The sequence below is a fragment of the Capra hircus genome, chromosome 24 (assembly GCF_001704415.2).
Source record: "Capra hircus breed San Clemente chromosome 24, ASM170441v1, whole genome shotgun sequence".
In the NCBI taxonomy this organism is placed as follows: Eukaryota; Metazoa; Chordata; class Mammalia; order Artiodactyla; family Bovidae; genus Capra; species Capra hircus.
Genome location: NC_030831.1, coordinates 54,876,389 through 54,895,090, shown reverse-complemented (window position 1 = coordinate 54,895,090; position 18,702 = coordinate 54,876,389). Strand labels below are relative to the sequence as shown.

Here is an 18,702-nt window from a genome sequence, read left to right as displayed (position 1 = left end):
GGGCCTATTCTGTGCCCGGTACCACACACACACATACACACACACACGCGCGCACACACACTTACACACACACACACACACACACACACACACCCCTGCACATTTTTTCCATAATCCTTTTTTTTAACCTGGAAAATAATTGCTCTCTGGTATTGTGTAGGCCTCTGCCATGCACCAGCACGAATCAACCACAGGCTGCCGTACCTGTGTCCCCTCCTTCCTGAAACCCCTCCCATCCCATCCTGTCCCCTAGGTTGTCACAGAGCACCGGGTTGAGCGCCCTGTGTCACACCACATCTGTGTCATACCATATCTGTTTTACATATGGTAACGCGTATGTTTGCATGCTGCTCTCTCAATTTGTCCTATCCTCTCCTTCCCCTCCTGCGTCCGTAAGTCTGTTCTCCATGTCTGCATCTCCACTGATGCCCTGCAAATAGGTTCAGCAGTACCATCTTTCTAGATTCCATACACATGCATTAATATACAGTATTTGTCTTTCTGACTGATGTCACTCTCCTAATACTTTTTAAACTTCACTGTTTCTGTGATGGACTGTCCTCAGCAGGCCTTCCTTGCCTTCCATGTGGAAGAAGAATAAACCCTAAAATCAATTTTCCTCTTTATTGTGGAATTGTATAATGTGTTTTCATCCTGAAAACACACCATCCTCATTCAGTTGATGAAGTCGTGTCATCAGAGGTCACAAAGCTATTTATTGGCAGATGTAACCAACACTATTTTGAAATTGCAACACCTCCTCATGATTCTGTGTTGGTGTTAATCACTCAGTTGTGTCCGACTCTTATGACCCCATGGACTGTAGCCCACCAGGCTCCTCTGTCCATGGGATTTTCCAGGCAAGTATACTGGAGTGGGTTGTCATTCCCTTCTCCAGGGGAACTTCCTGACCCAGGGATCAAACCCAGGTCTCCTGCATTGCACGCAGACTCTTTACCATCTGAGCCACTAGGGGACACATGAACCTGTAGTTGTCATCTTAGAAAAAAAAAAAAAAGCAAATAGCTGGTAGCAAAAGAGGAAAAAATAATATTGAGATGGGAGCTGATCCATTAGAAAATTGATAGTCATGAATTTGATGTAACAGCTGTAGAAAGAGAGAGAAAATAAATTAGCTGAATCTGCTTTTGATTGAAATCATCTGCTATGATTTGTAGATTACTACAAATAATAATCTATAATAATAATGGGCTCCCCTCATAGGTCAGCTGGTAAAGAATCCACCTGCAACACAGGAGACCCTGGTTCAATTGCTGGTTCGGGAAGATCCGCTGGAGAAGGGATAGGCTATCCACACCAGTATTTTGGGGCTTCCCTCACGGCTCAGCTGGAGAAGGCAATGGCACCTCATTCCAGTGTTCTTGCCTGGAGAATCCCAGGGACGGGGGAGCCTGGTGGGCTGCCGTCTATGGGGTCGCACAGAGTCGGACACGACTGAAGTGACTTAGCAGTAGCAGCGTGGCTCAGCTGCTAAAGGATCCGCCTGCAATGTGGGAGACCTGGGTTTGATCCCTGGGTTGGGAAAATCCCCTGGAAAAGGGAGAGGCTACTCACTCCAGCATTCTGGCCTAGAGAATTCCATGGACTATATAGTCCATGCGATCGCACAGAGTGGGACACGACTGAGTGACTTTCATTCACTTTTACAAATAATAATAATTGACAGAAATAATAAATCACATTCTTCTTAACATAACCTTTAATTACTAATGAACAGTCAATAAATAAACACTTGAAAACAGGTTAGGTGTTCAGAACATTTTAAAGAGTTGTGATGGGCTTAATATCCAGTCTTTTTGTCTGTGCCGATCCTGAGTCTGCTGAGGAAGCGGGTTCCCCTGTGAGTACGTAACATAAGGAGTGTAACCAGGACGATGTCAGGTTTTACCTGGACCAAGTTTTATGCAATTCAGTATTTCAAGAGATCTTCAGCCAGGTGTAACTTAATCAGTTGAAGACCTTCTCGGCGAGGGCTCAGGTACTCAGAATGCTGGCAGTGGGCATTCCCGTGATGCACCACGTTGAAAGTAATAGCAAACATACAGTGTCTGCTCCATCAGTGCCGAGAGCAATGCAGGTGTAAAAATAAAAAGCAATATTTGGAGCCAGAGGCTGGTGCACATCGATGGGACTGTAGTCACGCTTCCTGTGAATGCTTTTAAGTATAGTGTGGTGATCTTTCTTTCATCAGTTTACTGCTGGCATTAAGTCACCACTAAACAATGGCACCCCACTCCAGTACCCTTGCCTGGAAAATCCCATAGATGGAGGAGCCTGGTAAGCTGCAGTCCATGGGGTCGCTAAGAGTCGGACACGACTGAGTGACTTCACTTTCACTTTTCACTTTCATGCACTGGAGAAGGAAATGGCAACCCACTCCAGTGTTCTTGCCTGGAGAATCCCAGGGATGGGGTAGCCTGGTGGGCTGCCGTCTGTGGGGTCGCACAGAGTCGGACACGACTGAAGCAACTTAGCAGCAGCAGCAGCAGCAGCAGCAGCAGCAGCAGCAGCAGCAGCAGCAAACGCATGTCACTCCCAGCAGGTTACTGGGCTCTCTCTGTTTTTAGCCCTGATAAACAGAAGTAGTGGGTCCTGCTCAGCTTCAGATCTGGAAGACAGATGAAAAGTCCTCCTTCTTGGTCCAGTGCCTAAGAACTGTCTTTGTGCTCCACTGTCTGAAGTCACCTTGTGTCCTTCTCTTTGGCCAAACAGCCTTCTGAGCCCCTTATCTGCCCAGTGGCCTGGGAGTGTGTAAATGGGACCCAGAGTTCTATAAATCAGGGTTTTGGTAGGAGTCTATGAAGACCCTGGAGAGAAGCCCCTTAGCGATTGAGAGAGCTTGTTAAAGCTCACATGCCTAAACAAGACGACATGATTTTGAATCTCCGTTTTCCATTCAACTAGCTGTGTGACTTGGACAAGTTATTTAATAGGTCTTTGCCTCCAGATTGCTTCTGTGCAAAATTGGGATGATAATAAAACAATAGGGTTAGTGTCAAGACAAAATAAGTTTATGTACAATTTTGCTGGAATAGTGTCTGGCATACCCTAAGTAAAGTATTAGCTGTTCTGGGGGGAGGGGAGTTCTTTTTAACTGGAGGATAATTGCTTTTTAATGTTGTGATGGTTTCTGCCATTCAACAGCATGACTCAGCCATAGGTATCCATATGTCCCCTCCCTCTTGAACCTCCCTCCTACCTCCCACCCCATCTCACCCTTCTATTTTTTTTTTTTAATCACTGTCATCATTTTATCATGCCAACAGTCACAGGAGCTTGGGACTGGCAGGCCTTGAGACCAGGTCTTTTTCCAGTTCTTATGAGTGTTACGGGCTTCCCAGGTGGCGCTAGTGGTAAAGAATCTGCCTGCCAGCGCAGGAGACACAAGAGACATAGGTTTGATCCCTGGGTTGAGAGGGTCTCCTGGAGTAAGAAATAGCAGCAATGTACTCCAGTATTCTTGCCTGGAAAATTCCATGGACAGAGGAGCTTGGTGGGCTCTAGTCCGTGGGGTTGCAGAGTTGGACACAGCTGAGTGACTGAACACACACACAGAGTGTTAAGTTGTAATACCATAACAAATTGTTTCTTTTTTTTTAATGTTTAACTCCCTGCATATGTCACTGAGATTGCATGATAATACATGAAGACAGCTTAAAATCTCAAATGTTCTCTATCTGTATTTCAATATCATATGTATGAAACATCTGTGGTATAACAGAGTGAGCCTAATCGTACCTATCTTCCCAGTGTTTCTGCCTCAAGTTGATACTTGCAAAGTGCTTATAAAAATAACAGGACACTATGTAGATTAAATCACAATAATATCACTGTATAATTCTTAGTGATTCTGTCTTAGTTTATCCTTATTTTTAGTTGAAGCACAGTTTTTTCCTTCCTTGTAGATTTTTAAGCTACACAGACTTGTTTAGTAGATTGAAATTTAGAGATTTGAAAAATAGACTGCAGCTACCTTTATTTTTAAATGTATTGCTTTTTTAGTTGGAGAAAGGAAAGAACAAGGTAAAGCTTCTGGCCATAAGCAATGTAAGGGTTTGTTGTAGCTCTTGGGGTGCTTTGCACCCTTAATAATGGGTCCAGCTCACTGTTTTACCGTCGTTGTTGAGCCTGCTGCCGGCTGGCTGTGCTTGTTGAAAGTGGGTGGGCTGCAGTCTGTCCATCCCTGCATGCTTCTCTGCTTCTGATCTCTTGTAAATCACTCATATCTCTGCTGCTTCTTGTTGTTGCTTTCTTTTGATTTCTTGGGGTTACACAATTTGATAGAGAAGGGAATTAAAATTCATACAGTCTTACTACTTCTTAACACAGAGAAAAGATATTTTGTGGCTGAAAAGGATAAAACTCTTGGCTCTAATTCATTTGTAGAATTTAGCTTCAGACTTAATATACTCATGAACAGATAACCAAAACTCAGCTGATATTCAGAAGGGTAAAAAAAAGTTAGACGTGGTATTTGTGATAGAGCATTTGGATGTATGCCAAAATGACTTGTGTTCTAAATATATTACATATTCCAGGAATTTCTTTTAGGAGGTTCATATACATATTCTTTTTCTCGTTTTTGTGATGCACTGTGGTGGAGTGAATACAGATTATTGCTTGTTAAGGAAATGAAATAGGAATACCATATACATGAATGGGACATTTTACACGTTTAGATAATTGGGATTTTTTTTTTTCAGAGTATCACTGTAGTTTGAGGAATAAAACTTTTCTTTCTTACTGAGAGTTACTTTGGGGCACTTAGAACTATTTGTTTAATTCCTATAAAAGCTTCAGGTAATTGAGATGGAAATAAAAGCTTCACAGTTTCAACGGATTACATCTCTGAAATTTTTTCATCTACAATTACATGTCCATCTATTTGTCAATATACTGCAACATTTATGTGTTATTTCTAAACATATTTTCTGTATGTGATAATCAAATGGGCCTTTAACTGTCACTTGGAAATAAAGTAGGATCTTTTTCCACTAGTAAATATTGCTTGGCTTGTTAGCATATACTGAGAATATATAAGATAAATAATTTTTATTTCTGTAGTTGGCTTTTGTTTTTCTTTGCACCGTTGGGTTGTTTATCCTTCTTTTTCATGCTCTTGAGTATTATTCACTGCTGTTAAACCTTATGATAACTTACTCAACTCTGTTACTTTCATCTACTTTTTGCTACCCACTCGAATATATAAGTTATAAAGTTAAAAAAGACTTTAGGAAGGAGAGTGCCAAGAGGATAGAACGAGAATTCAGGAGTCCTGAGCTCTGTTCAAGGCCCTTGGGTAGGTCCTTTAACATCTGCCTTTTGCCTATTTATAAAATGAGGTTGAACTGACTTCAACTTTAAAAATGTGATGCCAAGAAGCAGAAGAGAGGACACCAATTGGAGAAATTTCCTGAAAAGGGAAAGAAACATCTATTTTAAAAAATGATATAGAACATTATGAAAGAAAGGGTAATAAAAATAGAGTGGAATCAAGGAATCCAGTTACCAAGATGTAACGTGAAAACTCATGATCAGAAAAAGTTAAAAATCTGTTTACCATTTATTGTCTCAAAGTGATCACACTGTGCCTAATTATAGTTCCTTTGCCAAAGACTAACTAGGGGCCAAGGAGAAAATTGCCATGTAAGATTTTCTTACTGTTATTTCCTACCCATCCAGAGACCTGGGGATCACAGGAGCTGTTCTTCCGTGGGGTTCTACTTTACAGTCCTGCTTACAGGAATTTGGGCAGGTGGTTACAAAAAGGGCTTTAAGAAGTATGTAATAGTACAAGGGGTTCTAAAAATAGTAAGTAAAATGGATACCTGAATGTTCTGCCATCCAATAAAAATCAACATTTATTAAACACTAGTGGTTCACTATGTGCTAGGATACCTGGCATCTGCCTCTCCCCCTCGTCCACAGAAGAGTTCTTGCTTTGGCAGCTGAAAGGCAACAGTAAGTCTTAAATAAGCTGCATTATTGTGATGGCTGCTCCAACAGAGTTTCATACGGGGCTCAGTAGGTCTCCTTGGGGATAGCCATTACCCTAAATCAGTGCTCCCAATAAAACTGTTTGCCATAGTGAGAAAGTTCCACATTGTGATGTCCAGTATGGTCACCGGTGGCCACAGTTTGCTATTGAGTACTTGAAATGTGGCTAGTGTGACTGCAGGACTGAATATTTCATTTTATTTAATTTTAATTAAGCTTAATTCAAATAACCACATAGGACTCATGGATATTGTATTGGACAGCACCATTCTGGACGTGTTAAAAATTACTCTAAAATCTTGTTTATATTTTTTGGATATAAATACCATTTATTGTGCTCCTGCAAGAGATAAGGAGTATGCTCGACATACGTACTCTCTAATCCTCACGGCAGAATAGCCCCATTTGACATTTGATAGGGAAGAGATTGACAAATGAGGAGACGGAGCCTCTGAGAGAGAACGTGCTTTGTTTTGTCCGTTCAACTACTTATGAGTGCTGGAATTTGAGCCTGGTTGGTCTGATTCCAAAGTAATTTGTACTACTCTGCCAAATGGGTTTTTCTGCTGTCTGGAGACCATCTCTTCTAAGTATATCTTCCGGTTGCTTTATGGATTAGCCAGCAATATACCTCTAACTTTGTCCTATAGAACAATTACAGTGTCCATTTCAGTTCTTACCAATGTCGAGGTATCACTGCCCCCAGCTGTTCTTTGCACTTACTGTGACCTGTGTCCTTCCAACAATATTGTAAGAGTTGAGGTCCATACCAGTCAGTTTCCTGAGCAGTAAGCTGATCCCTTACAGGTGCTTTCCCTATTACATGCTGGTCAGCATCAGTGTACATGCCTAGGTTTATGAGCATCAGTGGCGTACCACCAACTCTTGGTATTCGAATGTCTAACTGTCGCAGTTTAGAATATTTGTGAAGCCTCCTAAGGTCTGGGCTGCTAAGTCAGCCTCCCAGCACTTGGGCCTCTGAGGCATAATTGTGCTTTGCTGCTTTCTACTCCATCATGGAGCACACAGTAACTCTCTTAAGGATCTAAAAAGTCTCAAGTACAGTGTTTCAGTTATTCTCGCCTGGTTCTCTTTGGAAATTATTCATATGGTACTTGCTGGTCACAGAGAGGCTAAGGTCTACTCTGCAGCCTAGTGGCTGCCACTCAGCCCCACTCAGTTATACACCTCATGATACATGATCTATAACCACTCCTCTGCATCCCCTCCAGAGTTCAGCTTCCCGCTTTGGGAAGAAAGTAGCTGACGCATATTGGTTTCACTCTCAACATGCCCTATCAAGTTTTCTTTTCTTAAAAGGCAGATATGAAACCCCACAAGAATTATTTCTATAAATCATGGCCAAAGTATTGCCCTGTGCTGATAGCTAATGATATCCTTTATTTTTTGCCTCTTAAGATCAACAAATTGTTTTTTAATGAAAAGAATCTAGGCTTTAATGATTAGCTTGAATCTTTACCACTTGATAATTTTTTAACATGGAAAAGGGGCTTAACTTTTCTGGGTCACTTTTGTCCAGATAATTTTTAAAAAAATAGCAGCACGTTAATGCTATTAATCTGATTTTTTTTTGCATGTTTTTTAGGTATCAGGTATTATTCTCGTTGCTTTTATATATGTGATGCCACTTAATTCTCTCAAGAATCTGGCATAGCAGGCACTGTTATTCCCTTTTTCCAGGTAGGACTCTAAAGACCAGAGAGTAAAGTAGCAGTTCCAAGCTTGCCTCGCTCATGAATGATAGGATGGGCAGCTATGTGACCCAGGCCTGCCTGGGCCAGGACGCTTGGCCAGTCCACCATTCTTTAGTCACATGAAATAGAAGTGATGCTATTGATAATGCCCATCTTATCTGATTATTACGAAGATTAGAAATAATGTCTATGGAGCTCCCAGCGCGAAAGCCATTCCACAAAATGCCCTGAACAAATGGTAATCATTGTTATCTTTTAAAATTTCCATAAGTGAAACTGACATGCCAAGACATAGAAATGAGCATCTCCAAGGAAAAAGGTAGAATATGCGTTCTATAATTGCTGGTTTGTGTGTTTGCTTGCTTTTCTTCTTGTAAAGAATATCATATTGTTTCTTTGATGATAGCACAAAGAGTAATTAGAACATTGGTTGGAATGGTTAATATACTATAGTAGTCTGTCTCGAGTATATCTCAAATTACAACACAACTTAAATCTGTAAAATGAGAACTTAGAGATTTTTAAATTTTTTCAGAGTTTATGCTGTTTACGGGGTTTTGTTAAGCTCAGAATTTCTGCGTTTGTGATTTTGTTTTAAAATCAGATTTTAAGAGGAAAAAGATAACAGAGCTGACTTTGAATATGAACTGCACTGGCTATTAGCTTCCCATTAAGCCTTTATTCAGCAGATAGCTCACTCAAATTGCTGTAGTCTATATGAACTTGAGCCAAGTTTGCCCATTTCCAATTTTGCAACAGAATTTCACACTTCTTCAGTTACCCTTGTGGGAGGAACTGGAATGCCAAAAGTCACCTTGATCTAAGATACCTAATCAGAAGAAAACTTAAGTGTAGATTTTTGCTTCTCTTCAGACTCTCTGCATGTTTCCTTGGCAGAGTTACTTCAACACATTGAACGAGAGTTTGGGATTTGTATTTCATTTTCCATCGGACTGGTTTTCTGATGTTAGTCATTTGAAGAGATCTGGGATGTTTGTTATCATTCTGTTAGCTATTTTCTCTAACAAATGTGTAAGTCATCTTTCTATTTACCTATAATAATAATAATTAAAGTTGAGTGGATGTGAGCTTTTCTTACTGAGTTTAGCGTTTCTGTTAAATACCTTCTTGCAGCCTATACTTTCAAGTCTTTTAAGAGGCTGGGAAAATAGTTGACTGAAGTAAAATAATGAAGCAGCTTACTGATGATCCAGGTTATTAAAAATGAAAACACTGAGGATGAACTGAGTCACTTATCATCACTCTGTTTTCATAAATAGCATCTTACACCTCCACCACCACTTTTAAAGAAGGCAGCCATTGAATAGCAGACAGTGAAGGTCAGTTGATGGTTGCATATCTTGAGCAGGGCTCTGACCATTCCATTATTGAGTTTTCTTATGATTAAGATGGAGGGGGGTTGATTCCTTCTACTCTTAAAAAGTATAATAAGAGACTTCCTGGTGGTCCAGTGGCTAAGATTCCCACACACCCAAGGCAGGGAGCTGGGGTTTGATTCCTGGTCAGGGAACTAGATCCCACATGCCACAAGTAAGACCCTTTGCAGCCAAATAGATACATAAACACTTTTTTTAAAAGTATAACAGTTCTGTGTTATGTTTATTTTTACAAACAGATACATAGAGCACTTATTTTTTAAATACCTTTTGATGAGAAAGATGAAGTATATAAATTAAAAGGGAATAACATTGTACCTGATCAATTATAATATGAAGAAAATTTATAAACTATGCAGAAATTGCTTTTTTTTTTAAAAAGTGTTTGATTTCTTGTTAACAAAGACTTTCATCTTATCTAAAAAATCTTAATTTGGCCACAGCACCAGAAAAATAGAAATTGTATAGTGTAACATGTCCTGAAAGCTTTTTAACCCTGTACATATTCTTTTTCATGCAGGCAGCATTTCTGAACTTGGGATAAGTGATCTTAGCCTCCTTATTTGAGCAAAATTACTGAAGATTTGTCTTTGTCTCCCAAAAGAGATATCAAATAATTCTATCCAAAAGGCAGATGTTGTCAGATGCCATCAATGATGTTTATGCAGTAATTATAGTACATGTTTAAGGATAAGGTAGTAGAATATGTAATTAAAATTATATATTATCCTAAAAGACTTTGTTTTGATTTTTTTTAATAAGGTGATTTAATAATATGGGTGAATTTATTTTCAGTTTTATAGTAAAATATTGATTTCTGAAATTGGAAGTAATACATAGTATACTTAGTTCATATTAATACTTATTAGCCAAGGAGCTGTCAGACTACTAGTCTGTAGATATAGTGTAGTGTATTCTACTCATTCTGCCATTAGAATGAGATGATCTAATTTTCAATTTCCCTGGAAGGTAATTTTTGTTTTCATCTTTTTAGCTAGACTCAAAACTTCTAAATACCTTTAGCAGTATTTTCCAAACTGTTTGTCAGTTGCATAAGCCTCAAAAAAATACTGGGTTTTGCTTGATAAACGTAGGGTACTGATTTGCTTTGGGATTTCTGTCTTATGTTTTATCCTTTGTCCCTTTACAGATACTTGAAAAACAATTGCCCTTACTATAAGCCCTGTTAGAGAAGCAGGTAGCTGTTTATACATTTAAGATATGACTAACATTTTAAAATAGAATGAAAATTAGAGGAAAAACAAGAGGACTCAGATTCCTCCCTGACTTAGGAAGAACCCTTGTTTCTTTTTTTTCTTTTAAAGTGGACCAGGGTTTTTCTGGTTTATTTTTGTTTTGTTCGGTCTCCAAGATCTCTCAATTTCAAGGGCAGTGTGGGGCATATGTAGCATTCGTGTGATGGATGCATGTGTATGCGTGTTTTCCCACATCTGTCGCTGTGGCCCTATCCTTTGTGAAATCCTAAACCATGTATTAAATGCTTAGTTTGTGATTCATGGTGTTCTGAGAGCAATTATAGAATTTTTCTTAGGATGTTTATTCCATGTGCGCTGTGAAAAAAAAGGGGGGGGGGAGTTATTTTTTTGGTAACCCTGCAGTTGCCTTTTTATTGGTGAATTTCCCTTTCTTTTACTGTGACCTGTGAATATCACTGTAGGCTCACTGCCAATTTTGTGAGCCGCTGCCTGCTTCAAAATGGAGGCAGGAAGGTATCCATTTTCATCAAGAGAATGACAGTGCTTTAGTCTCTCTGACCATCTGGAGAGAGGAACTTTTGGAGCAAAAGAAAATAGGGATTTTTTTTTAAAAAAATCATATTTAACTGAAAAGGCAAGGAAGAAAACCAATTAAAGTTAAACTATACCTTATGAATTTATGCCTTTCTACTGTGCTGTCTACTTTAAAGCAAACATAAACAAGAAAATACACAAGCTATTTTTATAAAGAACTGGTTCCCCAAGTCCCATGAGTATTAGTAAGCGAATGTAAGTAAATTAAGCTTTTGGCAGTTTTTAAGTTTATTGAGCATACAAAGATGAAAGACTGTAAATGAGGGTCTCCCTCCCCCTTCCTTGCATGCATACTGATTTTTGGTGGTCTGTGCAGATCTGGGCTTTTAATAGCCTTTTTCTTGCATCTTTGCAAAAAGCTAACACTTTGGGAATTTAATATTCTAAGATGCGTTTGTCACTTTCTGTGGTCTGGAGAGTGCATTTATTTTATCTGTCTTTTTGTCTCTCTGCCTCTGTCTTTAAACTTTAATTGAAAGGTAGACTAAACGGGACAAGTTTGCAGCGTGTCTGTTTTTACCTTTTACATGCTCATGGGCCGTTTATGTTTAAAAAAAAAAAAAAGAATGCTTAGGCTCCTAGGACAACCCTATGGGTATTATAGATCCACAACCCAGGTGGTTCAGTGGTAAAGAATCCACTTGCTAATGCAGGAGATAGAAGAGATGTGTGTTTGATCCCTGAGTCGGGAAGATCCCCTGGAGGAGGAAATGGCAACCCGCTCCAATATTCTTGCCTGGAAAATTCCATTGAAAGTAGGGCCTGGAGGGTTACAGTCCATGGGGTTGCAAAAAAGTCATACACAACTGAGCGTACACACACAACAACCAGATGTAGTTTTCAGTCTTCTCGCCTGGAACTGGAAAATATCACACCTGATTTTCCAGTTGCACAAACCTACTCATCATTTTGTTTTGTTCCGTTTTTCTGTATGGGGAATGGAGCAGGGTTTCTAGAGTTTGATCAGATTTCAGATGGATGTGGTAGAAATTGTGCCTTTTGTGCCCGCTTCTTGCAAAGTCATAGACCTTGAGATTCTTTGGTGCAGGCAGCAAGCAAAACTAAATGGGCTCTCGTTTCCCAGGTTTATGCTCCATCAGCCAGCACTGCCGACTACAATAGGGACTCGCCAGGCTACCCTTCCTCGAAACCAGCAGCCAGCACTTTCCCTAGCTCCTTCTTCATGCAAGGTAAGACACTGCCTCTTCCAAGGGGAGATCCGCGGGTCTTTTATGTCATATATGGGACAAAAGAGTGCTCTTCTAATACTCAAGAAATGGAATAGGAGGCCAACAGAGAACATGGAAGGTCACGCTCTATTTTAGGACTTGAGTTCATTAAAAGTAAAAACTTTACTGAGAGATGTTTTGTAAATGAAAACCTCTTGAGCCATCATGAGTTAAGATTTGACTCGTTTGGTTACTTAGAAGGATGCTTCCTGGGAGAATGTCCACCATGACGCATCATTTGTGCATCATCTCTTCGCGAGAAGAGCACGTACATGTATGTTCATAAGTGCTTTGATTCAGCATGTATTTGGAGCATCATGGGTTTAGACATGTGGAGAGCAAATTGCCCTTATACATACCTCTATACAAAAATGGTGACCACTTACAATCACTTCTCGGCCTTTTGACCAAGATCAAGTGTAGTGTCTGTTCTTATCAGTAAAAATGTTGGCCATTTCTTAATTCATAGGGAAGTACAAGTGTCCCATTGAAGATGAAGTGACCTGTTGAAAGTCAGGAGTATTATTTCATTACACAGCAAAAGCTCTATTCCAACACACTGACTGACTGAGGATCCAAGACCCATCTTTTTTCCCAGACAGATATTGAAAATTATAGCTTTGTGGGAGATGAAGTATATTTAATCCACTTAATTGTCCAATGTATTTCATTCAGCACACATGGATATATGCTCCCTGGGCTTACAGTCTCACTTCCAGTAGGACTTCTCTTTCTGCTGCTTAGGAAAGACTGAGAGGGTTTAAATGACATCTCCTTACCAGAGGAGACTGTCCACAGCATGCAGCTGGAGGTGGACACTTGTGGGCAAAATGTGATAATCTTGTTACCAGGTTAATGCTCTGAAAGTCAGATACAGAATTCACCAGGAATCCCTGTATGCAAACATTAACTCTTTTTGCCTTCGCAAAGTGCCATGGGATTTCCTCCTTCTTGCTCTTCCTGGAAGGACCATGTCACGGGAAGAGGAACCACTTGGGCCAGCAAGTCTCAGGGGCGCAGCTTGGTGTCTCCCTTAGATTAGAGTGGACACATTCAAAATCATTCTATTTCAAAGGAATTTGTTTCCTTTCCCTGTAGAGTGTTAGCTCTTTTAGGTTGTTAGTTCACATATGAAATTCCATGGAAAATCCATAAAGCTGACTTGAGTGGGTCCCCGGGTTTCCCTCATAGCTCAGCTGGTAAAGAATCCACCTGTAGTGCAGGAGACCCTGGTTCAATTCCTGGGTTGGTAAGATCCACTGGAGAGGGGATAGGCTACCCACTCCAGTATTCTTGGGCTTGGCTTCCCTTGTGGCTCAGCTGGCAAAGAATCTGCCTATACTGCAGGAGACCTGGGTTCTATTGGCTGGGTTAGGAAGATCCCCTGGAGAAGGGAAAGGCTACCCACTCCAGTATCCTGGCCTGGAGAATTCCATGGATTTTATAGTCCACGGGGTCACAAAGAGTCAGACACGACTGAGTGACTTTCACTTTCACTTTCTTGGGAATAGAGAGAATTGGTTTCACATGTAATGGAGCACCGATTAACCAGGGTCTTTAAGCTTTGTGACCTGTCCTCGGTGTCCCTTTCTTTCAGTGGGAGCAGCAAGTACGTCATTCGGGTGTATTCTGCACCGTGACAAAGGTGTATCACCTTCAGCTTTAAATAGTAGTCACTTGGGCGTCAGTGGGTTTCCCTGGTAGCTCAGATGGGAAAGAATCTGCCTGCAATGTGGGAGACCTGGCTTCAGTCCCTTGGTTGGGAGGATCTCCTGGAGAAGGGAACCCACTCCAGTATTCTTGTCTTGAGAATGTCATGGACAGAGGATCTAGTGGGCTACACCCAATGGGGTCTCATAGAGTTGGACACAACTGAGCAACTTTCACATTCACTTTGGGCATTAACACCTCTCTTTTATGACCAGAGAAACTATGTTACCATTACTTGTGCTTATAGAGATTGTCAACTCAAGGACTCATCACCCAAAGCCAAATTTCACTGAGAAAAATTGACACAAGGATAGGTTTTGTCCATCTGCCTTTAGGAAGGTCACTTGGTTAAACCACGCACACTATAAGGAGAGATCAGGTAGATTAAAACAACAGGCACTTCTCCATGTCAGACCATGCAAAATAGGGCAAACAAATTTGCTTTTCTGCATATGAACACTCAAAATGCAAAAAAAAAAAAAATTTTTTTTGAGTTGACATTTATGATGAGCACAATTAATTCACACACATCTAATTCTATTCTTTCAAAACACATTATGCCAAGATCATGGGATGTGATAAATATTAATTTACTGTGAAAAGCATAATTTATGTAAAATGTGTATTTTTGTAAGTCTGCATTGAGTAAAGTGTCTGTGTTAACAAATCCTAAATGTATTTCCATATAGTGCATCCTGTCAAAATGTTTCAGGAGACTCTTGTTCAATGATAGATATTCTCAATTTATTTGCCATGCATGTCATCTCTCTGAAATGTTCGGTTTTTTAGACTTCATGTTTGAATTTAAGATGACATCTACACTTCCACAATCTCTGAGCTAAATCTGAAGTCCATGAATAGTTACTTTTTAAAAGTCGTATGGTTTTACATGATGATCACAGAAACAGTACGTTGTAATCCCATTTCACATGGCTGCCTTCAGTGAGAGTCTCCGATACCCTGAGAATTCAGGTCTCGAAGAAAATGTAGTTTAGATGAAAGCGATTCAGAGACTGTCAGTAGCAAAGGCTTCCCAGGTGTCGCAGTGGTAAGGAATCTGCCTACCAAAACAGGAGACGTAGGAGACGTGGCTTTGATTCTTGCCTGGAAAATCCCATGGATGAAGGAACTTGGCTGGCTATCGTCCGTGGGGTTGCAGAGTCAGTCATGATTGAGCAGGCATGCATGTCAGTAGCATGTTTTAAATTCACTGCTGTGTGACCTCTTATTTTTAACTTCAGCCTCCATCTTTTAGTTAAAACTCTTATGTTGTATACATCTTGCATACATCTGGCATTGAATAATTTTTGTTAAACTATTGAAGGAAAAAAAACTGAATTGAGCAGTAACATAGATCCTCTGCACCCTTAATTTAAGAGACCCAGACCAAACAAAACAAACTTAACAGTGCCTTTGAGGCCTCTGGGCCCGGAGAGTGAAAAAAAATCTGTAGGAATATTTTTAATGTGGTGCTAATAGAAAATTAGCTTGATATTAAAATATATTTAATATAATTTTCATATCATTTTAAACTTCTTTTTCACTCATAGTTTTGTAAAAATCCAGAGGCTCTGAAAATTGTCTGTAATGTAGATACCATCTTATGATTTGTGTGTACCCTTTCCATTGCTACTGAAGACTTAAGTTAGCTATATAACTGTATATCAAAATACAAACGTTCAGAAAGGAGACAAACACTCAGAGCTATATACTTGAGACTGTTCTTCCTTAATTATTACGTACCATAATGTAATTCCAGCTTTTAATTCCATCTACTCTGTATGTCACAAAAATGAAACCCAATCTCTGAAGTCAGATATTCTTTCTCATTATTACTTATTTCTTTATATGCTCTCAAAACTTGTAAACTGGCCATCTGTGTATTATCTCAAGGGTATTATTTTCACCCCAAAATTCAGGAACAGTTAAATTTTTTCAGTGATTTTCATAGGAAGAAAAATGTCAGGAGACATCTGAGAAATGTTTTCTTTAGCATTAGCTACCTTGCTGTCTTGACATAATTCTATGGAGAAATATGTTCTGTTCTTTTATAGTTGAATTTTTACTAGGAACCCTTTAACTGTGTTAAGTATTTATATTTGTTTGGCAATATAGAGCCACTTGGGAAAGTGTAATGAGGTGGTCTTCTGTAATCAGCTCACCAACACAAAGATGAGTGTACAACAGGCAGTTGTTTTCGGAGATATGGAAAAGCCCTAGACTATAAGACAAGGCTGAGTGCCTCGGAAAAGTCACGGTTTTCTTTGTCCTTTACAGATGGCCATCACAGCAGTGACCCTTGGAGCTCCTCCAGTGGGATGAATCAGCCTGGCTACGGAGGGATGCTGGGCAATTCTTCTCACATTCCACAGTCTAGCAGCTACTGCAGCCTGCATCCACACGAACGTTTGGTAAGGCAGACGCACGTGGTAAGGGCGATGGCACAGCTAGTTTATTAAATCTCCTCCTGTCTTCTCATGCATGTACACGCGGACTTTGTCAACGGACATACAAATGGCACACACCCTTCTGACAGTCTCATTTCTGGGATCAAAGACATACTCAGATCGCCTTTGTAAGCCCAGCAGACTCTCTGTGTTGTGCACTGTTCTGGATTGAATTTTGTTCTGTGCTTGCTTTATCATGATGTCAGTTTCCTTCAGTACATAAAGACATAGTGTGTTTGAGTTGTAGCATTTTTGCTGTGGTGGTTCCTTGCTTTTTGTTGTTGTTTTGTAGTTTTTTTTGTGTGTGTGTATGTTTGTTTTTGAGGCAGGGGTTGCTATCTGTAGTTTTGAAGGGTATGCTTCAGGGGGCATAGCGACAGTCAGTAGACTTTGAATTAAGTAATGTACATCTCCCAAGGGCTTTTCCATCTCACCTTGACCAGCTTTTGTAGCCGATGACAGCTTTGAACTATTGTATACACCTAAAGGAGACTCTTCATGTTTCCTGTACACTTCTATCAGTTACAGCAAGCAGACGGTTTGTATTTGGATCAGATTTCCCATTTTCAGTCTTATTTTTACTTCCACACCCTCTAGCATCTCCTTGGTACTCTTACTTTCACCCCTGTTGAAAACTGCTGGGCTAAAGAGAATGGTCTCTCTTTTATTACTAAAGTTGCCATTCTGCCTATCATCCTACACTCAACCGTGCTAGTGTGTCTGTTTATTCTGGAGGAAACAGAGCATCAGATGTTTTTCTAGTCTCAAAATTTACCACATCCCAGAATCTACTGAAGAACGTAAGCCTGTCACTAAGTGGAGGAGAAGCTGCTTCTAGGTCACACGTTAGGTTTCAGTTCAGTTCAGTCGCTCAGTCGTGTCGACTCTTTGTGACCCCATGAAGTACAGCACGCCAGGCCTCCCTGTCCATCACCAACTCCCGGAGTTTACCCAATCTCATGTCCATTGAGTTGGTGATGCCATCCAACCATCTCATCTTCTGTCGTCCTCTTCTCCTTCCGCTTTCAATCTTTCCCAGCATCACAGTCTTTTCCGATGAGTCAGTTCTTTGCATCAGGTGGCCAAAGTATTGGAGTTTCAGCTTCAGTATTAGTCCTTCCAGTGAATATTCAGGACTGATTTCCTTTACGATGGACTGGTTTGATCTCCTTGCTGTCCTAGGGACTCAAGAGTCTTCTCCAACACCACAGTTCAAAAGCATCAGTTCTTCAGTGCTCAGCTTTCTTTGTAGTCCAACTCTCACATCCATACTTGACTACTGGAAAAACCATAGCTTTGACTAGTCAGACCTTTGTTGGCAAAGTAATGTCTCTGCTTTTAATATGTTGTCTAGGTTGGTCATAACTTCTCTTCCAAAGAGCAAGCATCTTTTAATATCATAACTGCAGTCACCATCTAAAGTGATTTTGGAGCCCAAAAAAATAAAGTCAGCCACTGTTTCCCCTAAAGTGATGGGACCGGATGCCGTGATCTTAGTTTTCTGAATGTTGAGTTTTAGGTTAACGTTTTCACTCTCCTCTTTCACTTTCATCAAGAGGCTCTTTAGTTCTTCTTTGCTTTCTGCCATAAGGGTGGTGTCATCTGCATAGCTGAGGTTATTGATATTTCTCCCGGCAGTCTTGATTCCAGCTTGTGCTCCCTCCAGCCCAGCATTTCTCATGATGTACTCTGCATATAAGTTAAATAAGCAGGGTGACAATATACAGCCTTGACGTACTCCTTTTCCTATTTGGAACCAGTCTGTTGTTCCATATCCAGTTCTAACTGTTGCTTCCTGACCTGCATACAGGTTTCTCAAGAGGCAGGTCAGGTGGTCTGGTATTCCCATCTCTTGAAGAATTTTCCACAGTGTATTGTGGTCCACACAGTCAACGGCTTTGGGATAGTCAGTAAAACAGAAGTAGATGATTTTCTGGAACTCTCTTGCGTTTTTGATGATCCAACAGATGTTGGCAATTTGATCTCTAGTTCCTTTGCCTTTTCTAAATCCAGCTTCAACATCTGGAAGGTCCTGGTTCACGTACTGTTGAAGACTGGCTTGGAGAATTTTGAGCATTACTTTGCTAGTGAGTGAGATGAGTGCAATTTGCAGTAGTTTGAGCATCCTTTGGCATTGCCTATTTTGGGGATTGGAATGAAAACAGACCTTTTCCAGTCCTGTGGTCACTGCTGAGTTTTCCAAATTTGCTGGCTTATTGAGTGCAGCACTTGCATAGCATCATCTTCCAGGATTTGAAACAGCTCAACTGGAATTCCATCACCTCCACTAGCTTTGTTACTAGTGATGCTTCCTAAGGCCCCACTTGACTTCACATTCCAGGATGTCTGGCTCTAGGTGAGTGATCACACCATCA

The 18,702-nt window shown here is 40.3% G+C and overlaps 1 protein-coding gene across 21 annotated transcripts in view; it reads left to right on the top strand.

Annotated features, from left to right (window-relative positions):
* The window catches only part of TCF4 (transcription factor 4), a 384,420-nt gene that overhangs the window by 308,489 nt on the left and 57,229 nt on the right, over positions 1-18,702 (top strand). For all 21 annotated transcript variants that reach the window (XM_018039407.1, XM_018039409.1, XM_018039408.1 and 18 more), the window contains 2 exons: positions 12,026-12,131; positions 16,158-16,291. In XM_018039407.1, the coding sequence (XP_017894896.1) occupies positions 12,026-12,131; positions 16,158-16,291 (240 nt within the window). The remainder of the gene's footprint in view (positions 1-12,025; positions 12,132-16,157; positions 16,292-18,702) is intronic.